The sequence below is a fragment of the Aulonocara sp. 'chitande type north' Nkhata Bay genome, linkage group LG8, assembly GCF_057382095.1.
Source record: "Aulonocara sp. 'chitande type north' Nkhata Bay isolate Kocher_YH1m ecotype deep benthic linkage group LG8, A_spYH_male_GT1.1, whole genome shotgun sequence".
Taxonomy (NCBI): Eukaryota; Metazoa; Chordata; class Actinopteri; order Cichliformes; family Cichlidae; genus Aulonocara; species Aulonocara sp. 'chitande type north' Nkhata Bay.
Window position 1 is genome coordinate 24,420,372 of NC_141351.1, and position 24,249 is coordinate 24,444,620.

At 40.6% G+C, this 24,249-nt stretch overlaps 1 protein-coding gene across 1 annotated transcript; it reads left to right on the forward strand.

Annotated features, from left to right (window-relative positions):
* Positions 1–7,750: 7,750 nt before the first annotated feature.
* Positions 7,751–17,818, forward strand: gpr142 (G protein-coupled receptor 142). Its single transcript, XM_086304848.1, has 3 exons — positions 7,751–7,870; positions 13,855–14,009; positions 15,899–17,818. Exons 2-3 carry the CDS (start codon positions 13,871–13,873, stop codon positions 16,855–16,857), a joined length of 1,098 nt encoding a protein of 365 aa, XP_086160974.1. The 5' UTR covers positions 7,751–7,870; positions 13,855–13,870; the 3' UTR covers positions 16,858–17,818.
* The last annotated feature ends 6,431 nt before the right edge of the window (positions 17,819–24,249 follow it).

Consider the following 24,249-nt stretch of genomic DNA (forward strand, 5'->3'; position numbering starts at 1 on the left):
GATGGAAAGGAGTGCAGCACTTTATCACTGTAGCAGATCATGTAGCTGCAGATCAGCTGGAGACTTTGAGTCTGAATAGAATAGAATAGGCCGTAATTGTCGTTGTACATGACATCATGGGTGCTCCACAACAACTGTGCAGGAATAAATAACAAACCGAAGAAATATATACAAACCAGAGGAATATGTATAAAACAAGACAAAGGCACACATTGGAGGACAAACTCCTTGGAAGTGCAAAAGAACTTGGTCTGAGTACAGAGACCATATGTGAGTGGACAGAGTGATGAGGGCCACTCAGACCATGGCTCAGACTGGTGTCATGGGTCCAGGTGACATGTGAGATGTGGGTGCCCTGAAGGTGTTCTAGTTTGGTGGTGAGGATGTTTGGTATTGTGATGCTGAATGCTGAGCTATAGTCCACGAAGAGCATCCTCATGTAGTGCTTCCTGTTCTCCAGATGGCTCAGTGCTCTATGAAGGATGATGGTGATGGTGATGGCATCCTCCGTGGACCAATTTGCTCTGTAAACAAACTGGTGGGGCTCAGGTGAGGGGGGAAGAGATCTCTGATTTGCTGAGACACTATCTGCTCCAAACGCTTCAGACCTGAGGTCAGCCTGGTGAGGATCCCTGCCAGTTATAAATAACACTACAAATAAAGCCAAACCTAAAAGGATACAGATGCTTATGCAGTGTGAAATTCTCACACAGCAGAAATTCAACAGGACCTCATCATAAGAACAGGAAGAACATAAATACTAACTGTTGAAAAGTCAGGTAATCATATGCATCTATATTCATTTAAAGTTAATTATGGCCATGTGAAATTAAAAAGGGAAGAAAAAAGAAAGAAGTAGAAAAAAGCTGTCAAGGTGAAAAAAATAGTGAAAAAAGGTAAGAGGGAAAGATGCAAAGGTTTTAATCCCGTATCAACAGACTGTGATGGTGTCGGCTTTCTGTTTTGTGTATTTGATGAATATTCTTCCTTTGTGTTGTCATATCTTATGTCAGTTTCTCTTTGTGGTTTGGATCACAAACACTGCTCTGCTTTATTTTGGTTACTGGTATTGTCTGAGTCCTGTGTCCCCTTTTCAAACTAACAAGGACAAAACTATGAACTGTCATTATTGATTCCTTAACATTAAAGTGCAGCAGCTGCTTTAATTCTCATGCATAATTAATTAGGTTTTTTTTACTGTTAAAAATCAATAAAATTATAATTATGTGTACTAATGATTAGTAATGTATATTTATGTTGTGTAATAAATTATTAAGATACACTAATTGAAGCTACCTTTGACTGCTCTGTTATTCACACAGGGCGGTGACTTTATAATTTACTTTACATGTATGCACTGTAGCAAAGCTGATAAGAGGCAGTTACTATTACAGTTTGATATTTACACACAGATTATGGATTCGTTGACTTTCCCTCTGTGTCGAATATGCAGTTTAGTCAAAGTGAAATCAAAATCTGTCCGTTGTTGCTGATCTCAAACCAACCTGTTCTACTTCCTGTGGCTCATAAAGGAAAGCAGGTCATCTACGTCTGAACGCCCAATATCCTCGGCCAAGACACGAACCCCAAGATGCTCTTCGATGCATCCATCAGCGTGTGAATGTCAAATAAAAAGCATAAAGTAATCTAAAAAAGAAAAAACTGCTTGATATTGTTAGTTCATTTTTAATATGAGCATCCATCACTTAACAGCACAGAAAAGTGAGGCAGGGCCCCTATAAGATCATTTTTCTGCATAAAAGGTTAAAAATGTTTTTTAAATGGGTGCATTTGGGAGGTTTTAGTTTCTACTGAGTTAATAACGCAGCGTTAAGTGTTTTTAGTGTTTGTGTTTTGAGCCCCCAAATACACTTATCATAACCTAACCAAGCTTTTTTTTAAAGGAAAAGAAAGGAAAGGAAAAGATCTTCTTTGAAGGAAACTAGATGAAGAGCATTTTAATATTCCCACATTTTTTACAGCACGGTCAGAAACTGATTTATGATTCCAGGTCAGTGTGGCTGGATGGGGGACCCAGTTTTCCATGGATGCAGGCATGTTTGAGAGGGCTGTAAAACATGTGATTTATAAAACCAAAAGCAGCGAGTTGTAAATTCATATTTACGGACATTAAGTCAGGGTCGTGTTTACATTTCTAAACTGCCATAGATTTGGGACGAAAGGCAAATATAATGAAGTTCAAATTCAGAGTGAAATAGTTTTTCCAGAGGGCCAAATTTGGCTCACATGCCTTCCACTGTTATAAAGTCCTGTCTTATTATTAATGATATACTCAGGCCTGGTTGTGTTGTCCACACCGATGTGTTTAAATCTAACCGTGTAATCAGATTAAATAATGATGTTATCATGATGTGCTTGTTTGCTTTACTGCAAAATGTCACACAGAGGTCGTTCTTAAATAAATAACAGAGAATCGGTGCCAGATAGACTCAGTGCTTTGGTATGACTTGAACAAATAACACAGAAATGTAACATCAGTCATGGCAGGGGCAACTACTGATTACTGCTGCACGTATGGCAAACACACCAATTATTTTATTTCATTTCGCCTCATATGCACATATGCAAGCATGAAAAATAATGTAGTATGAAAACACGCTAATGAATTCCAGCCAAAAGGAGAGTGTGAAGTCATGAGTGTGTGCCTGAGCGGTGATAAGGTGGTCGTGTTTGTCTCATGTTTCAGCCTTTGAGAGTCTTACTGTCTGAAAGCTGCACAGAGTGACAGTGCGGGAAGCTGAGGCAGCATCCTGGTGGAGGTGACCTGTGAGACGGGCCCAGCCTCCGCATCACTTCTGCTTCTGCTTTCTTTTTGGTCGTCCTACAGCTGCTGTTGTTTTCCACCGGTTGATCTACAGCATGCAAACAAAGGCTGACTATAAATCACAGCTGACTCTACAAGCATGAAATCAGCTCGGTGAGTTATACATCCTCCACAGATAAGGTGACTAAATAATTGAATACAACCGCCTGGTGTGTAAACACATACAAGAAATAAGAGCATCTTCTAGAAAAACATCTGAAGGGTTATCGTTTCATGAGTAACAAGGAGCTATTAAAGACAATAACCATTAATAAAAAATACAATAATGTCTGATTAAGACACAGAGGTAGCAAATCAGGGATAAGGAGACGATGGAAGTACGATGCACATGAGACAAAATAAAGCAGGAAACAACTTACGCCAAGATAAAGACTCAAATATCCAAACGTCACATGGAAACACCTACAAGGACGAGACTGGAGGAGCAGAATGGGAATTCACAAACCTTTAACCATGTAAAGCCAATAACTAAAGGCACAAATGACAAAAAGCACAGAGGAATATAAAATAAAACAGAACATGAACCGAAGAGCATGCACAAGCGGTGTGATATAAATGACTTTACAAAACCCAAAAGAAATCACAAAACTTAAAAACTGTGGCATTTTGCTGCCATGATCTAGGTCCGCTTGTCCTTTGAGGTTGAAGGGTCACTGCAAATCAATCCAAAGTTGTTCTGGGTGATTACTTCTGTCCAGTGACCAAATATTTCTGATCTGATGAGAGCAGTCTCTTCTGGGATTACAAAGTCGTTGGGAACAGAGGGACACGCTTGATTAGGATAAAAGTCACCAGATTTCAACCCAGATGAACATCTGTTGAACATTTTGAACTAGCACGTTTCACCAACTTGAAGAATATCCTTTGAGGAATGCTTTTCTATCTCCTCCGATTCGTAGAATCAATACAAAGCATGTGGAAGGTTATATAATGGAGCATGTCATTCTCATTTTAGAAAGAAGCAGGTCACTCCCAGAAGTAAACTGCTGTACCCAGTCATATTAAGCAGATATAGGAAGGAAATTTAGTGGCCATTATCCCATTTATGAGTACCTCTATATTACTGCTACCATGAATGTACCTTTGTATTAGTACAGGCTGTTGCTTAAGTGATAAAATGTGGACGTATCCTGCCCATAAAAGGAGCTGCACCTCGGCTCGCTTCACCAAAATCAGCAGAAATGTGTTCTCTGTGCATCGTCCAGCAGGACTGACCAACGACAAGCCGCGTCTGTGCATGAAGGCTCATTATTTGCTCGAGTGACCCTCGGGGCCACGGCGGCGTCCGAGCTATAACACGCTATGTGAACTAAACACACAATGACATGCAGCTGCAGGGCGAGGGCAGCCATGCTGGGTCAGAGCGAGCTCACGTAGGGATCAGGTTTGCAGATGGTTTGTCAGCAGGCTTTGGATGAATTAGTTCTTGAGATCCACTCGTTTAACGCGCTGTTTGCTTTGGAGCTTTGCTATCGTCAACAATTTGCAGACGTGAGACGGGCTTTCTCAAAGGGTTTAGCTAAATTAAGGGCGCATTTGTCATGTACGAAACAACAAGTCAGCTCCCAGATCCCCTGATGTCAGTGATTTCCTCACTCATAATCATGCTAGTTTCAACTGCTGCTGAGAATAAATAGAGGAAATTAGAAAGCTGTTGCAGCTCAGAGCCATTATTCTTTCTAGTAATGAGACAAAAGGCAGCATACATCCTAATAAAGACTCTTTGTTAGTATATGTTTATTAGAATGTAATTGTTTCTTCTTTATGTGCTTAAGATTGTGTTTTGTGCATCAGATGCTGGTTTAGAGATTTAGAAATCAATCCTGATGTTAAAGTTACTAGTTCGGTTATTTCTTCCAACATTTGATTTTTGTTACATCGCCGACAGCAACATGTTTGGATTCTCCATCTTTTCTTGCTGTAGGTGGAGTTTGTTTTTATTGTGCACTGAAATATGGGCCACCAGCATCCATCGACATCATCGTCAAATTTAATCTAATAAAACAGTAAAAACTAAATCATATTTTCCCTTTTTAGTAAGCATGACTTTAAATGTGTCACAGGATAAAAACCTTAACCCTAGCATCTCCTGCCCCCCCATCAGTGGCCTAAAAACCTACTATAGTCAGTGTGTGTGCATGGCTGGGGCTTGCTGAGCCTTGGTGCCTATGGGACATGGTTATGGAGGGAGGGGTTCACCCTCCCCAACACTCCTCCGACTGTTGGTCCTGGAGTGCGTGGCTGGATGTTCTGGCATGGCTTGTTTGTCCTTAGCTTTGGGGTATTTCCATACTGTATACCACATATAATGTAGTAACTTTAATAACATGAATCGAAATGAAGACATAAACAGATAAACCCTGAACAGGATCTCTCTTTAGCCGTCAAACCTTCACTCAGAAATTGTTTTGATTTTTGTAAACTTTGAGATTTTCCTCTATTTACTTTCCAACAGTGGGACTCGGTGGTTTGTCAGCATGGAGGATAAACTCAGTGTTAATCCTCCATGCTGACATGTTATAGTATAATTCATTTAGCCTTGTTAGCCACACAGCACCAGCAGCGTTCTTGTGCTCTCGATGTGTTTGTGACCAGAGGGTGTTATCAAAAAATGAGTTGTCCCCGCGACCTTTCTGTCTGTAATAATGAAAATGAATCACAAAATTAATTATTATTATTAATACTATTAATACTATTAATTAATAATACTATTAATTAATTTTTTATTCAGTTTGACTTCAAAGCCATAAACTCATCAGGAAAATGATTATTGAGGTCAAAGAGAAATGGAGATGAGGGTCATTTTCTAGTAGACTTGCATACAATCCAATCTTTTTGGCATCCAGAAGAGTCGCCATCTACTCATCATTAGAAAGCGAGTAGATTTATAGTACTTCCACTTTATTTTCCCGTCCTGAAAACTAAACTATGGCCATCTTTTAAAAACCGTACACACTCAGGCCATCCTTGGATTTCCCCACACAACCATCTCCAGGGTTTACAGAGAATGTTCCAAAAAGGAGAAAATGTGGTGACAGACATGTGGGAGAAAATACCTTGGTGATGTCAGAGCTCAAAAAATAAATGGCCAGACTGCTTCGAGCTGATGGGAAGGCAACAGTAACTCAAATAACCACTCTTTAAGTCAAGAATGTTGTTGCTGACCATGTCCACCCCATCTCCTCACGGCTGCTTCCAGCAGGATACCACACCAGCTGAAATCATCTCAGACTGGTTTTGTCACAATCAGCAGGGCTGACTGTGTGTAGAGTGAAGGGTGGACCCAAATGCAGACGAAAACAAAATGTGAAACATGACTTGAATAACAGAAAACGAACCGTTTATTGAGGCTGGCAAAATAACTGTAAACAAAAGGCAAAATGCTAACAAACTAAACTGGGTGAGCTAAATGAACTAAAAACCTACAACAGGAACATGGACTTGACATGAGGAAACTTGAAACTACTTCTTGGCTTGCAAACAAAGCAGACGATCTGACAATGACACACTGAAAACAGAGGACTTAAATACACAGGAGGTGATTAGGGGAAGTGGGAACACATGAAGGAACAGCTGACTGACATGAGCCTAATGACAGGACAGGGGAAGTGAAACTAAATACAATGAACAAAGAACACACGACTCCTTCAAAATAAAACAGGAAACACTGAAACTAGACATGACAACACAAGCTTAAGAGACCTAACACGTGATGAACGATACAAGAACTCAAACATAGAAACCAAGGAAACAATAAATAATAACTGCCTTTCCTTAACTAAAGCTAAATAGGAATGACACATAAACTAATCACAAATCTAAAATGAGACAAATACAAAATGAACTCAGAGCGCCGGGTCAGAGACCCAGCCTGTGACAGGTTTCTTGAGCATGGCAGTGAATTCACTGTACTCAAACTGCTTCCATAGTCACCAAAGCACCTCTGGGATGTATTCCAACAAAAGATTCATTTAATGGATGTGCAGCTCACAAATCTGCAGCAACTGTCATGTCAACATGGACCAAAACTTAAAGCAGCTCTGAAAACAAGAGTGACCAATTCAATACCAATAAGGTGTACCTAATAAAGTGGCTGGTTAGCTATATATATGGTATAAAAGTGTACGGCCTTGCCTCTCGCTGTGTGGATGTGCTCCTGTCCTGTCCTGACAAATGTATTTTTGATTCATATTCCATTTGCTGACATGAAAATGGAAATATTACTGATGCAAATAATCTCCCTTTACTAATTCTCACTAATATTCACATTTTAAATGAAAAAAGAAATGCTGTGAATTAAAATTATACAAATGTTTGTGTCAGTGCGACTGTGTTTCTGCATTTCAATCTCTGCATTTTAATAAGATGATAATAATAATTATTATTATTCTAACCTCATTGAAAACAATTCCTAGGATGGCCCATATTTTGCTGTATCTACGGGGTGATGGAGACACTTCCGTTGGAGACCTGTCACATTTGTCATCAGTATTTAGTGTTTATGACGTAGCTGCTGCTTGGAAATGTTTCACATTCCCACAGCCTGCTTTACGTGTCGTCCCTCATGTTGTTCGTATATACTTTGGAATGTGGATCAATCCGACTGCTTTGACAGGTTATTTCGTTTGTCACATTTCCAGTGTGAACACACTTCACACCGAAATCCTGACGAGAAGCTTCAACATGAGAAGTGATCACTTTTTGTTCCCACTCGAACTCACTGTGGTTTTCCATCTTTTTTCCCCACACCCTCTCAATTTATTCTGATCCATTTCCTGCCTCCTTCACACATCAGTTCCCTCCCTCACCCTCCCCTTTACTTTCACTCCCCTCTTCCTCATTACTCCCCTCTCATTCTGTTCACTCATAGCAGTAATGTACCGGCTGCCTGGATTCTTCTCCTCCTCCTCGTCTCCTAACCGGATTGTCCAGCAGGGACTCTGTAGGAGCCTCTGGGGGGAGTGACAGTGCAGAGGACCGGCTGTACCCCAGGTGGAGAATCCACATTGAAAACTGGATGTGAAGGTAAGTCTGCTGGCGATGAGACTAAGCCAAAGAAAACCCCTGTTTGTGCAGAGTATGTTGTAACAGGATAAAGGTTTCTGTTTGTCCTGCAATTAGACTTGTTCCAACTTCAGATGATGGATCAAAGTACAGTTATTATGAAGTCATTTGGAGAAGCGGGTCTGGATTGTGTTGCCTCCAAATGTTTCATAATTGGCTTTGTTTTGACCTGAAGTGTTTTTCTTGTTATTTCACCCTTTAATCTGCTACGAAGCAGGCGTTTCTCATCATACGTGCCTGTTACTTTCTGCCAAAATGCTCTTCTGGATTCTATCTTCTTAACAGCCACAGCGGTGACCGTGGCTCAGGATCTTGCAGCATCTGCGCTCCTGATCAGAACAGCTGGGAGATTTCTCTCCACTGCTTCCTGTCAAGTTTTGATTTTCACAGAAAATTATTTTCCTGATTTTAAACACCAAACGTCTTCAGACTTGCTGCCACGCGAAACCCTGATATGTTTGCAGTACAGTTATGCTGCCAGCACCCTTTATCTCCACGCGCTGCTCTTTCAGGTGCAGCATCTCTTGATGAATAATTAAGTGGAGTACAGATAGAGTTCATTTCAGCTTCGTGGACACTGACCCCCCTGCAGAGCTCCGATAGCTCCAGCTGCATTTGGATCCTGGGAAAACTGTGTCCCTTCAAAAAGATAGAGGTGTGTTTCTGATTAAGGCTGATGTGCACTGACTCTACTGTCCCGTCTGTGCTGCTGACGTACTGAAAAGACTGTAAATTTTAGGATTTAATAAAACACCTCTAAAGCTCTGAGCTGCATTCCCACCTCCAGAATCAATAGCACCCACGGGACACGAGGCGTAGATGTGAATGTCTGCACGAGAAATTTCTCAGCTAGTGGAGACACAGAACTCTCCAAGCTTCAGGATTTAAGAGGTCCTTGGCTGGCGTGTAACACGTCTGCTGGGTTACTGACTGCCGGGAGTAATTACGGTCCCCTGTGCCACGTTTTTCTGGCAACCTCTCGACTCTCATGACGATCATCTTTCTCACTGCGGCTGCTGCAGGCAGCTCACGAGGAAACAGATCAGGTGTCGTAGCAGATAAGACCAAGTGAGTCTCATGGGTCCACAGTGGATATTTCACCTTTTTTCACATGCAGCTTATTCGGCTTAATCTGTGATATTACACTGTAGTTTCCATTTGATCTAGGAAGAGAATTTCTGCAAATGCAAACATTAACGTTTTGTCAGAATGCAGCTCTGATGTGGAAATATGATGAAGTGTAAAACTGTACCTGCTGCACAGTCTTCTGTGCATGTCTTTGATGGTGAACAGTTCCACCTGCTATCAGTAAGTAAATAGATACAATGTCAGGGCTTTTATAGAAATAATTACACAATGTCAATACAATGGTGTGCATTACAAAACAAAGTTGATTTAGTGATAGTGTTCATAACTTGAGTCATTCTTTACACATAAAATTAACCAAAACAAAATAGAGAAACTAGATTCTTCTTCCAGTAACACTAAATTTTTGAACTATGATACGGTGGCCCTGAGGCAACAAAGCCAAACCCATCATTTAAACACAAAACAATAAGATCAAAAAGAGGAATAAAAGTAAAAAGTGTCATTTTGTTGCTGTTTTTCTTGTTTTTACAGCCACCGTATTATTCAGACAGCACAAACAGTTTGAAGGACTTAATAAGTTTATACTATATTTGAAGTTAGCCATAAAAACATCTCATTATTCATCTTCAGCGCAGCAAACATGCGTCATTTTGTCTGAGGTCAAACACTGAATGCATCTCTGCATACACCTTACACCTCCTATGGGAGCTGAGCATCTATTAATACTAAATAAGACATCCTATCTGAGCACGTGGGAAGCTGTTCCATAATAAGCAATGAGATAAGAGAATATTTCTAATTATAAACAAAAAAAGGGTTGTAATGGTTCTATTTTGTTACTTCAGAATCTGGGAAAAGTCAAAGGACGCAGCTTTTAATTTATAGCCTGGACTTAAGTCTACTTAAATGTAATTCTTAAACACAAACACTCTGGAGCCTTTGGTCATATAAGTACAACACATAAATCCTCATACGTATTTCTTTTCTTTACTCTTTTGCTATGAAATTACAGAAGCTTCATAGTTGAGGGTTTTAATATATTTGTAAAACACCTGTTTTATTGTTTAAGTGTAAATAAATTTAATTTAACCCTAAGTTTTAACTTAAAAGATTCTCAGATATCTTTTTAGCAGGTGAGTGAAAGACTCTCGGGTGATGTTAGAATATAATGTTATAGGTCGTGGATGAAATGTGCGTATCTCTGTGAGTAATTCACTGGAGAGAAGACCCAAATGCACTGAAGTAGGTTAAACAAACAAAAGAACATGCCTCTAACGGCTGATAGAAAAAATAATAATAAAGATGCACAAAGTCCAGTACGCTAGTGAAACAAAACAGGGGAAAAGGGGAAGGAGTAGCAGGACAAACAACAGAAGGACAAACTGACGAGTGACACGAGCAAGCAAGATCGTATTTACACACACAGGGTGTCATAAAGAAGGGATAAAAAGGAAGCACAAATGTTATTACCCAAATAATACAGGAAGTCACTGAGAAGATGAGGAAGACGTAAAACAAAAGCACACATGGCACTGGAAGGAAACCAGAAACTTCCAAATGAAAAAATAAAATAAAAACTCAGTGGATCGCACAGGGACCTGGACAATCTCCAGTTACTGATTTCCACCATGAGACGATCACTAAACAGCATCCTGCCTGATCCCAAAGTACAGATTATATCACGGACAGCTCTCTGATATATAAAGCTAAGAATATCTTTTCAGACTATCCTTCAATTAGAAATGGTTGTGACAGCAGCCAGAGCCCGTCACAGAGCCTGTCCACTTTACATTAATGCCATTGTTTTAAAAAATAACTGCAGTTCACCTAGAGGGGGCTGATGAGACTGAAAGAATTAAATGCTGTCCTAATAAAAATCCCATATTTAGTATTAATTACATATATCAGTACTGAACTAAAAATACACTAATATCATTTTTGATTATTTTCCAGGAACATCGCCTTTAAAACACAAGTATTAGCTAATGCTTGCTGTTTGGCTGCTTAATGAAAACATCTCATACAAAAAGCTGCGTGTGGTGATGTACCAACCAGCTGTTACTTACTTGACAGAAGAAATAAAAAGGGCAGATGCCACCTCAACTTCTAGTGACCAAAGAGTTGGTGAAAGAAGGGGTGCTCTAAAAAATATCATAATATCTGGAAACAAGCTACATAACCTATCCTAAAACAGAATTATTACAAAGCATCTGGAGTTAAATACGGATTACTTTGCACCCAAGTCTCATCTGGTTTAATTTTCACACGCTAATACTTTCATCGAGTTAGATTACGGCTTGGGTGTAACAGCATCCACCACAGCTAAAGGTAACATCAGACAGTAGTAGTCCACAGTAGTTTGTGGAGTGGGGTCTAGTATACTTCTTCTTCTGTCTAAACTAAGACACTAATTCAGAAAACGCTTCATATCATATCAGTGAGGTTTGGAGGACTTGTGGTGAATTTCCCACGGGACTAAATTAAGACTCTATTGAGAAAAAGGGCAGCAGGCAGCCTCCTTCATGTCGACCTCTCTCCTTTGTACATCATTGATCTTCATGATTGCATTTCTCTCCTGCTGGTTTATCGGGCTGTGGTGAATTAAAGCTGTCGTGCACTAAGCTATTCGATGCTCCTCGAGTTTACGATCATATTCCTGCTACGGGCCATAAAATGTGCCAGTCATATAGTTTATATGCAGGGCTTTGGCACATAAATAGCATTTGGAAGGGCAGTAATTTAAAAATGACTACACGTTAGTGATAGTGATGGTCCCGCTTACATCATGAAAACACCGACAAATGGGGTGATTGTGGCTCTGTGATAATGTGTATGTTGGTTGAGCAACTACAAATGGTTTGTCACTGAAAGCTCGAGAGATAACGCAGTCCAAATATTGCCTCATGGATGAGGGAAGTAAATAAGGAAAGCAGGCAGATGGAGAAAAACAGGATGGCTGGCGCCCAGGTGAAAAGGTTAAATTGGGGACGGGAAGATAATGACCTGTGGTGGTGGGAGAGTGGAAGGGTCATTGCTGTCAGCCCATCTGCTGTTGTTGTGAACCTGCAGTTTAATTGACTGAGTCCAAACTAAGTGGATTTAGCATATTTTTGTTTCCACGGTTTATTTCTGAAACAGTTTGGCTGAGCAAACATCGTTTATCAGACGTCACCGAGCAACTCAGAGAGAGCGGTGCATCGTCTGCAAAAGAAGATCTGTCATCATCTTGTTCCTCCGAACCACATCCATGTAAACCAGATCATATTAAAGAAATATTCCACTATAGTTTAAATTGTGCTTTCTTAACAAATATTCAATATTCGACAATGAACACCTTTTGATTATTTAACATTGTTGTCTGGCTATTTTCAGCTCACCGCCCTGTTTTTTCATTCTCACCTGGGGATTTTTGTACAGTCAGTGTGAGGCAGAAAGATGCCTGGTTAGTGTTAGAAAAATAAGATGACTTTGACTTTGACTACGATGACCTGGATGACTGAGAACCTTCACAGACAAAAATAAGATGAATACAATTTCTTGGTTTCTAGAATCAGGGATCCATACTGAGGAGTTTCAGGGACATCCATATTGCAAACATCAATGTCTGCCTTCATATAAGACATTTAATCTCATTAGCTTGGGTTCTACCGTTTTCAGTTGTGTTATCAACTAAAAAAAACAATCTGAAGTTTGTCAACTCTGTTACAAAAACAGGTTTTTAGTCTCAGACACTCAATTTGTTAAAAAATAACTTGAAAACATGAAATACAGAGAATTCAGAAACATCCAACTAAAACTTCAGTCCTGCTCAGTGTTATAGATAAAAGTTACTTTAGATGCTCCTTTATGCATTTTAGGGGGCAGCTCCACATATTTCATATGGCAGATTTTTACACCGGATGCCCTTCCTGAAACCACCCCCAAGGAATTTGTATCTCCTCCCAGGATCAAACTGAGGATCTTTCACTTGTTGGGTGATTGTGCAAACCACTGCACTGTGGAGCCACTTCTGCTCAGTATCACAGATGGCAGGTTTAAAACACAGAAAAAGACTAAAGCCAACAACGTATGTTGGTTTTGTATGTTGGTCTGCAGACTGCCTGACAGCAAACTGCCTTTGGCTCTCACTGAAAGTTGGTAAATCTTTAAGAAAAACAATTCCACATATTTTCCAATTACAGAACAGTAACTTGTGCCAGTAAATGGAGTGTGTGTTGAGGACTAATTCTGAGCAGTGGATGAATCAAGAGTTGTTGCTCTAGTGAGTATTTGAAAACAAACTAAGTTAACTTAGTTAATGTTGGTTAATGGATATGAAGGAACAGATCACCAAGTGGAGCCTGGGGAGACATATTTGGACAGAGATGTGTCTTTAAATCTGCATTTGGTTGAAAATAAAAAGACACTCTTCCTTCTTAAAATAGTCTAGCTTGTGTAACTCAGTCATGACCATTTTAGTCAATCAAACGTTGTACAAAAAAAAAACAGCGAACATAAAGATGTATTTTCATTTTAGAAGCAATGGCTATGTGATCTTCAATAACATGAGGGGTGGGTGGGTGGGTGGGTTACATTTTAATAACCAGTTTAGTCTGGTTCTGGCACAAAGAGCTCCAGGAGGGAATTGGTTTACACATGTTCACAGTGGTCTGCATACGTCTTCCAAAATCTGTGACTGAATGCACTTCAAAACTGAGCTTTTCGGTGTATTTGAGGGGGAAATAAGGTCTGCGTATGAAGTGCATCAACCCCAGATGTGCTGAAAAAGTGGACTGAACTTGTTTTTTGTGTTGAGTGACCCGAGGTCTCCTTGCTAATCAATTGCAAACATAATTCTCTCTTTTTAACTTCGCCAGGGGAGCCGCCAAGGTCATGATCGACTGGCCCAATGTGACGGCGTCCGGCAACCAGGAGCTGGGCCTGAAACCCGAGGAGCTGCAGAAGTCCAAATGTGTCCTGGGTTTCATTCCCGTCATCTACTACAGCATTCTGCTCTCCATCGGAGTACCAGGTACACTTTTGAACCGAGCCAGCACATAAACCAATCAGAAAACAGGGAATCGCACATGACTCAAGAGATCAATATAAATGTGAGTTAGAGGTACATTAATGCTTCTATAATGGGGACTGGATAGTGGATAATACACTCGGGGATGTCTGTTTTCACAGTTTATGTTAATTTCATTAGCTGATAATGAGGTTGTGTGGGAATTTACCCAATTATTATCCCTCACTCCAGCCAACCATGTTAGGATCAACTTGCATATCAGACAGCACTCACACCAGCTACGTCTTCATTATCATGTTTCACTTTTACAAGTCAGTGATGACGTGAAATTGAGGCATTCAGATGTCCTCTTTGCTGTTTCAAATAACTGCTCCCAAAGGGAAAAAACTCTCAGGGCCGAAGAGCCAACGTCTGCAATCCTGGAGGGTCAAAAACTATGATCCAAATAGCTGCAGTGGAAATATCTTACTGCTGACAAGACATCTGAGATGAAATAGTACAGAGGAGATTGTGTGTCTGACAGCGTGCAGAGAGACAATAAAAACAGCGTCTTTTTTTAACATACTCTAAAAAGCAGAAGCAGAAACTCTGAGTTTGGAAAACAAGGATTTAAACAGAAACATTTAATGCTTTATTATTAACTGTAACGTCTAAATATTAATGTGCTCCATCTCAGTAATTTAGTCTCTCAAGTAAACTGCAATGCCAAATTGATTTAATTAACTTTTGGGCTGATTTAATGTTTCCTATGTGATTTTATACTAATGAAAAACACTCACAGTCAAATGCTACACAGCTTTAGATACTGTGCTTTTGCCACTGACCTTTCATTGGCATCACCAACTGTTCTTTAGGCCTGTGTGAGGCCTTAACTTGGTTGTATTTATCCTTCACAAAGACGCTGCCATGCCATAATGTATTTTTCTTTGCTAAGTTTGCTGTCATTACGAATATCCATAAAATACTAAACAACGATATTGTCATGAATTACAAGATGAGCGACCACATGCAGGCTGTTAGCGAAATGAAGTAACAAAAGGCAACATTTCATTTCAGCAGATAAAAGTCTAACGAAAAATGAAAGCAAACAGCTGATATAAAAAATAAATCTCCACCCGCAGTGTTGGTTTGTCCTTCAGGTTGAGGGCCCTGCACACTATCTTAGAGAATAAAACTGATCATTTTAAAACACAGAAATAGCAGTACAGCAAGTAAAACATGAAGAAAGTAAGCAGCAGAATGCATACACAAAAGTAAACTTAGCTTGATGAAACCAAAACACACCGGGGAAAACTGAGGGAATTAATTCATATAAACAGTAACTGGAACTAAGAACTAAAGACTCAGAAGACTGAGAAAATACACAAAGAAGCCCCTGCCACAAATGTAAACAACACGCAAACTAAGAATCAAAAAGAAAATATTTAATAATAAACAGAATTACAAGGTCCAAAACCTAAAAGCCCCTGGGTTTAAGTCTCGGACTTAAACTCGGGATGATGGCCCAAATATTGATTTAATTTCCCCTGAAATTCCCTGAAAGTTGTGCAGACATGCAGCACAGTGCGGCGCTTGTTCTCTCTGCCTTTTAAGAAAAAGATGAAGTGAACCGTTCCCATTTCACAGATTTCTTTATGCAGCTAAACCAAAATCCTTGTAGGATCTAGTCTTGCCAGAAAATCTTGGGGGGGTTATTATTTGGGCCGTTATCCTTAGGTTGCTTTATTTCAGTATTCACTGGGACATAAAAGTGATCACCAGTGTCAACAGTCAGATCGAATAAAAACCTCTTAAAAGGTTTATTAATCTACTCCAAAATACAGATTTAAAGAGCTTTTATTTTCATGACTTTTATCCTTTTAATCTCATTTCTGCTTCTTTCTTTGTCCCAGTAAACATCCTCACAGTAGTGGCCTTGTGCAGACTGGCGTCCCGCACTAAGAAGGCTCTGTACTACTACCTCTTGGCAGTGACAGCCTCAGATATTCTCTCCCAGCTCTTCATCATCTTCGTCGGCTTCCTGCTGGAGACGGCAGTTTTTCACCGGGATGTCCCCGCTCTCCTGCTGCACTCTGTCAGCGTCGCCGAGTTTGCAGCCAACCACGCTTCCATATGGTCCACCGTACCGCTCTCTGTGGACCGCTACGTGGCGCTGTGCCACCCCCTCCTCCACCGGCAGATCAGCTACCCGGCACGAGCCAGGAAGATTATCGGGGTGGTCCTGGCAACATCGATCGCATCGGGCGTGCCTTTCTTCTGGTGGTCAGACATGTGGAGGAACAGCCATCCACCCACAGCGCTGGACGCCGTCCTCATATGGACACATGTGACTATCATCTACTTCCTGCCGTGCAGCATCTTCTTAGTGCTGAACTCTCTGATAATCCACACACTGAGGGTGAGGCAGAGAGAGCAGCGCTGTCAGGAGGAGCAGGGGACAAAGTCGGTGCCACTGCAAAGACTCGGGAAAACCACGGCCATGCTGCTGGCCATCACCTCAGTGTTCTCAATCCTGTGGGCGCCCAGAACCATCGTGGTCATCTACCACCTGTACGTGTCCACTGTTCATCGAGACTGGCGCATCCACCTGGCCTATGACCTCTCCAACATGCTGGCCATGCTCAACACCGCAGTCAACTTCTTCCTCTACTGCTTCGTCAGTAAGCCTTTCCGCAGCGCCGTGCGGGATGTCATACTGCTCAGGGGGTCGCCGCTCTACTCTCGCCGCGCTCTGCCCCAGCAGCAGGTCCCCACCAACGCCTCCATTTCCTCTCTGTACAGTGGGAACAGCAAGCGGTTTCAGCGGGACTTCACCCCCTTGTCACCTCATGGGGCCAGAAAGCCCTCATGACCCTGTGACTTGTCCTCTTAATCCAAAACACCCATCATCCCACGGTCCCGGTGCACTCCTCACCCCAGGGACGCGTACTGTGTTCCAGCTACGACTGTGGGCAGCGACCGGTCGGCCCTGGGGCGCTCTCAGAGGGCCTGATAGCGGCTTAGCATGATTTTCGTCTTACAGTGTTTGACCTCGTGTTGTTTGTCCATGTAAATCAGATAACGTGACAGCCTATTTATTTTTCTTGAGAAGAATCTGAGGAAATAAAAGTAGATTTTTTTTTCCATAGATGGTAGTAATGTGACTGATTTGTTTATATTTTTACAAAACAAAACAGAAGGACAAAATCCCTTTTTGAACAATAATGTAAGCTCAGATGTAGATTCATGTTAATATTAAAGACTTTTTGCATATTAAGTGCAATCAGTGATCGTTGCTGTTCCTTCGGTCATGTAACGTGGTGTGATATTCACTCTGGAAGCTGCAAAGATGTCAGAATAAGAGTGATAATGTTGAATAAACAGTTTTTTTCTGCAGTTGAGCTTTATGTTGTGTTCATTAAGACTTCAAATACGTGATTGAGTCAATGCACTCATCACAAAACTATTTACTGAAGTCCTATCACGAGGGAGCCGAGGGAGGTTTTCCCCTGGACATTTATATAAACAGATGTGTTTTTACAACCAGAGGCCTCATTTTCAGTCGGATGTTCCTGGAAAATCATTTATTAATCATTTAAATGGTAGAAAAAAGAAACAAATCAGAGTAGTTACTGTTCTGAAATAAAAAAATCAGCAAACGGTTTAAATTGTGTAAAATTTTATGGACATGGTTAAATATTTTATGTACTAATATTTCAAGTGTATTTAGGACGTATTTGAATCTCGTTCCTCGATGGTGAGAGTCTGTGGACTGCACACTGTGCACGACAGCAGCCTTCGCTCCCTGCACACACACAGCTCCAGTCATACCAGTTCACTCTGACACAGCTGTCGTATAACCGGTTAAAGTAAACCTACTGCAAGACGGCACTGATTAGAAACAGCTAAATTGGTACTGAATAATAATTAAATATGATTAATTAGCTTAATGGGCTCGTATTTCTCTTGCAGAATAGTGAAGGCAGCAACATTTTAGCATGTAAGTTGCCAAAAGGGCACATTTCTACTTGCAGTCTTAGAAGTTCCAGCCTTTATATACAAACTATGATATAAAAGAACAAATCATTTTCTTCCTCCGCACTGCTTTCAACATCAAACAACACTGGAGCCTCATTTCATCCTATAGTGTCCAAGGATTGCACGTAAATGATCAGTTTCCATGAACGAGCTCAGAGATGAGAACAACTAGTGTAACTTAATGCATTTGTCAGTTTTTTTATTTGTATTGGTGAATTGTTTTTTCTTGTGGTTGGATTTTCTTTGATGGTCAAAAACTGTTTGCATTCAATAAAAATTGAAAATGTATTTAAACTGTTAAGAAGTCTTGACTCGTGTGACTTTTGAAATTGAGTGACAGAGGGGAACCCGGTCAGAGGGGAGGGGTCTGTGGGAAATCAGAATACTCTAATTGAAAATTGGTTGAAAATTCAAATAACTGTAATTGTGGGAACACTTCCCGCTTCTATCAGGGAAACTTGGCATCATGTTTGGTGTATGAGATTCAGCTGTGAGGTGACGGAGCGGTCTGCTTCTGTCTTATTCTACTGAGCAGTGGAGCAAAGAACAATGTCCCACACATTCTTTATTTTTACCTCTTCACATAGATTTCAGTTGCATTTTAGCCACATGATAAACAAACAGTTTCAAGAACTAAAAGACTTTACTTTTCAAATTCCTTACATTAATTTTAACCTCAGACTTCTTTTATAAATCCTCATTTGGGGATTCAGAGGAGCTGAAAGCTCCATGAACAGGTCACTGGTGACCGTGTGGATGTTAAGAGTTTTTAGGTTCCACGTGGCTGCTTGTACTTTGCCGGAGACAGGCTGGTGATTTTATGCATTTTGTGTCCTCTCACATATTTGTCAATTCATTTTTAGTTTGTTTACAGAGGTAGCTGTCATGGATGAGCCTAGATGTAATAATAATAATATAATAATACATTTTATTTGAGGGTGCCTTTCTAAAACCTAAAAGATATCACTACAACTGTAGATTCAAATAAATTTAAATGCTAAAAACAACAAATAAAAATGAGAAAAACACAAAAAAACCAAATAAACAAGTTTTGAAAAGTAAGTAAGATCTGTATTAAAGCGAGTGAGCCTCTTTAAACAAGTAGGTTTTGAGCTGTGACTTAAATAAGAGAAGAGAATCTATATTTCTTAAGACTGAAGGAAGTGAGCTCCAGAGCCGAGGAGCAGAGCGACTGAAAGCTCTGTGCCCCACAGTGATGAGACGAGCAGAGGGAACAACAAGATGAGTGGCAGATCTGAGAGAGCAGGAAACAGTCAAAGACACACTGACATCAGTATCTGCAGTAGTGACTGTGACAACATTATTAGTGAACGTGTGTGGGCTACATAAATAATGTAACCTCTCTAAATATCAATAACTATCAAATAATACCAACATATAGATGACAATTTATTCATTCGTTACATTCTTCTTCTTCGTGGGTCAGTGTTTTTCTATAAAGAAAAGCACTAAAGTAATGGCCAAGTTTACATTGACCATAAGGAAAACAGAGTGTGTGATTTGCAAACCCAAATATGCTCACAGTGCCAGACACAAACATCAAATGTTTTTCCTAAAAAAGTTCATTTTTTAGGAAAAATATTCCGAAATATTTTGAATTGATGGCAGTGACACAACCTGTATATACACTTCAGCCATGATGGTGCCTTTCCAGATGTGCGTAGGAATTAATGCACCTCTGTACCTTTGAACCGAGTGCTGAAAACAAGCTGGATGGTCACCCTGTTCTTTAGGCTGGACAGCATGGATCATGTTGCCTCAGTTCGTTTTAAATTAGCTTTGGTTCCGAGAAGATGACGGTGTTTCTGGAACGTTCATGTTCACTTATTAGTGGCATGATGGAGCTTTAACCTGCATTTGTGGACGACACGGTCAGCTGTGTTTCTGAGCCCGTGCGTGTTTGTTTTTGGTGCAGTGCTGCTCGAGGGCTTGAAGATCATGGACATCTACGGTTTAGTTCTGGCCTTGTCTCTTGTTCACAGACAGATGTACTGTGGCTGATACTGTCTACCACAGACATTTAAAGTCTTTGCAATTTTACATCAAAAAACATTATTTCTTAAATTGTTCTACAAGTCGTAGATGCAGTTTTCCTCTCTAACACGTTCCTTTTATACCCAGTCATGCTAATGACCTGCTGCTAATTAACACCATTGGCTGCAAAATGTTCCTCCAGCTCTTTTCCAGCTTTTTATTTCCCCATCCCACCTTTTTTGCTACCATCCAATTAAAAATTGAGTAAATACTTTTCTGGGAATGGAACATTTTCTTCTTTCAAACATTTGATGTGTGTTCTGTGCTCTATTGTGAATAAAATATGGGTTTATGAGATTTGTGACTCACAGGATTCTGTTTTTATTTACACTTAATACAAAATCCCAGATGTGCATACTGGGTTTGTACATCTGGCCATCCTTTCAGGTTAAAAGTTTCTAATCCAAGCCCCCTGCTGACCCTCGTCCATCCTGAGTCTTCACCGTGTTTACTGTAACGGTACATGTAGCGTTAGAGCCCCACCAGCAGGCTCATGTGGCCCTGCTGTCGGCTCACGCTGAGTTCTGAGAGTTCGTACGGAGATGCAGATACAAACGGTTTCTTTGAAGATGACTCCTGCTGCCTCACAACAGCAGAGGGGGGTGAGAGAGAGCGTGTGGTGGCAGCAACCTTATGGTGGTGATGAGAGTGGGAGTCAGAGATGAATGATCAAACATAACACAGCGCAAAGATGTCCAAGCAGGCTTTGATTTACTCGAACAGAGCTGCTGCTGATCGTATTAGGCAGCAGAGCGGTGACGCTGGGGGAAGGGCACTGTAGAGGAGGTAAACCCCGGCAGCCACACGGCCCCCGTCTGCCTGACACCTGTCCTTTGTGCCTGTTCAAACACCTGCTGATGGCCCCCCACTCTGCTCCTATTGAGCCCTTCCTGTTGCTTAGCAGGTGTCACAAGGAATCAAATGAAAAGACAGAGCACAGCAGAGAGTGATGGCGTCCTATCAGATGCACTTATGCAATAAACACAGGAAGTTTACACTACACAACAAAGGGAGGAAGTTTGCCCAATTTACTTACTTAAAGAAAAGTTCAGATTTTATGTAGTTTCAGTAGCAATGCAGGAAGTAACACTGGCCAAAAGACATTTCATTCACTTTTCCCTGAGGTTGCTGGTGCTAACAAATGCTAAGCTGTTGCAAAGACTTGCATTCAGCTTGATTTCAGCCTTTCATCATTAATAATTTTATGCTTTGATGATAGGAGTTTCTGCCACACAACATCCACTCAAGAAAAAAAACGACTTTTTAAATGTCCGTGACTTTGAATCTAAAGACAATGAGTGCATGTTGGTTTGATCCTGCATGTAAACACTGGGGTAGTTTCATATGAAGGGAAAATAAAGGTTTAACAAAGGATCAGTGCAGTTTAATTTCCATTGTGTAGTTTCAGGTGTTAATTTCAATCTGGACATTCAGACGAAAAGAACTTGTTTGAAATCTGGCCTTGTCATAATAATAATAATAATAATAATAATAATAATAATAATAATAATAATAATAATAATAATAATAATAATAATAATAATAATAATAGCTTTTGATCATATTAGTAATAAAGGAAGATGCCAGCTGATAAAATAGGTTTCATGGGCACTTTTTAGTCCAGCACAGTGAATCCGAATAATTATTTTAATCTGTCTTTACTTTATCTGTCTGCACTCTGACTTTTTCTTCGGTTTCAGATTTAATATCCTGTTGAAATAAGAGAAAGAAATCAGAGTGATGAAATGGGGTTTGCCAGAACAAAGAATAATGCATCACTACCTCTGCAGGGATTCGCTTTAACAAAATATGTCTGATCTTTATCTGGAAACAGACAACTGATGGACACCAGGGCTCTGCTGGAAGGAAGCAAGGAGATGTTTAGTTCTCAAAGAAAAACTGTTTGGTTCCAAGGCCAGGTGAAGGACCTAATTTTAGAGAATGGAAAACTGAAAGCATAATTCTTATCAGTGATAGCCAGATGGAGGAGCTAAAAAGTGAGAATGAGAATCGTGAATAAAGAAGCCAGCAGCCTCACTAAGGGTAAATGAGGCAGGAAGCATCAGAAGGTGATTTATAAGCATGAGGGTCTGTGTGGACTGGTCTTTTAATCATTCCCCCAAAACCTCACATGCACCTAATTCTTCACCTGTACTGTCAGCGCTTACACATCGATTTCAAAAGAGGTTGTTTTTTGTTTTTTTACTCCATGAGAGTCACAGAGGGTTGATTATAGCACATAAATGCACATTTTTCACCTGCAGCGAGCATCAAAACATTCTGTTACTGGGGAAGAGCTTTTAAGAATTTCTAGCTTATGTCTTTAAATGTTGAGGCTTTAAATAATAAAAGTGTTGACATTTTGGCTGCAGTTGCAACAATGTAACAGTCAGAATGTATTATATTATCAGAGTCCATCCTTTTTCTGAACTATAGAGCGAGCTTGTTGTTCCAGGTGGGCTGTAGCCTGACCCAGGACAGGTCACCGGCTCCACTGGTCACAGGGCATCGCAAAGAGGCAGGCTGCCTCATACTCTCACATCCACGGGTGATTTAGAACCGGTAATGGACCTAATATACATGTCTTTGGACTGCATGAGGAAGCTGGAGCTTCTTACTGTGAGGCCGCAGTGCTAACCACAGCAGCTCTTTTTATCTGTGAAGCTGCATTAAAATGATTGAGAATGAGCAGAAAAGGAGCTTGCTGCCCTCTCTGGGCTAACAGAGGTATTGCCAGACAGCAAAATAAAATAAAAGCTTTTCTTGAATTGTCAAAATTTGGGCAAACTGGCAGCTTATCACATCCACCATTTAATATGAAATTGTGCTTCGTCTTTATTGAATTCTGATTTACTTTTATTTATTAGCTTTACCTGGATTTACTGTTTTTTATTTTCATTTGATGGTCAAGAAACTAAAAATGAAATGACGAATGAATAATGAAGAAAAGAAATGTGGTGGCCTCAGCCATCTTTTATGGTGTGGTCTGCTGGGGCGGCAACCACTCTGCCGGGGACAGGAAGAGACTGAACAGGCTGATCCGCGGGGCCAGCTCTGTTCTAGGATGCCCTCCGGCCCCAGTGGAGGTTTTGAGTGACAGGAGAATGGAGGCTAAGCTGTCATCCCTGTTGGACAACATCTCCCACTCCATGCAGGAGACTGTGACAGCACTGAGCAGCTCCTTCAGTGGTAGCTGCACCCACGGTGTGGGACGGAGAGATTTTGCAGGTCTTTCCTCCCCACTGCTGTCAGACTCCACAACAAAGACGTCAACTGATCAAACACACACATCCACACATGTGCAATAAGACTAAGTGCAATACTCTTTCTGGCATCGTTGTATTATACTCATATTGTATATAGCATCTTATCTTTTTTGAAGTATCTCTGAGCATTGCACAGTATAACCTTCGGGTGAATTTGCTGGGATGTCCACTCCTGGGTGTGTTAACACACACCTGAATGCTTCAGACTAACAAACTGCCAAAACCTCTACAGAGGTGCTAACACTTGATAATGAACTGTTAATCAATTGATTAGAAGTACATTTTTCCCATGAAAAACGCAAAAAAAATCTTTTTTTCACAGGACTGCATTCAGATTTTCTGCAAAGGAGATTGGAGGAGAGATTCTTAAAGATGATTTGTAGAAATAAACACTTGCAGGTGTTGGCGTCCTTCACCTGCTGCTGAATTCTTCGAATCCTCCACTAGATGTCTCTACACACCACTCACACGTTCAGGTAGCCCAGCTGTTCACTCAAAATGTCTGTTTATCATTATCAGTGGAAGAGTGACTTAAGAGCTGGTTGTGAGCAGAGCCACATAAAATGGCCTATACTGAGCCTCTGTGTGTGACCCTTACAGGGACGCTTTCAGTGGGGAAAATGTGGCAGTGTCCTGGAAGCTACCACCATAAAGCAATAAAACAGAAACTGTTCCCATGACTGAAGGCTGACGCTGAAATTGGCTGAGCTCACAGCTTCTGTGTGGAAGCCTTTCAGAGGAAACAAATAGAAACGGTGTCATTTAAGGTGTGAGGTACTCATACAGAACTGAGTGGCCTTTCACTGGAGAAAAACATGGTCATTACTGTGAAGGGGGCCACAAGTGAGAAAATACTTTTATTTTAGCTGTATTTTGTTGTTAAAAACTTTTGCAGAGTATGATAA

What these genes read in the sequence shown, in the direction of transcription:
- gpr142 (XM_086304848.1), top strand. Translation starts at nt 13,871, where the DNA reads ATGATCGACTGGCCCAATGTGACGGCGTCCGGCAACCAGGAGCTGGGC. An exon ending in GCTCTCCATCGGAGTACCAG is followed by an intron (nt 14,010 to 15,898) that starts GTACACTTTTGA and finishes TCTTTGTCCCAG; the next exon opens with TAAACATCCTCACAGTAGTG.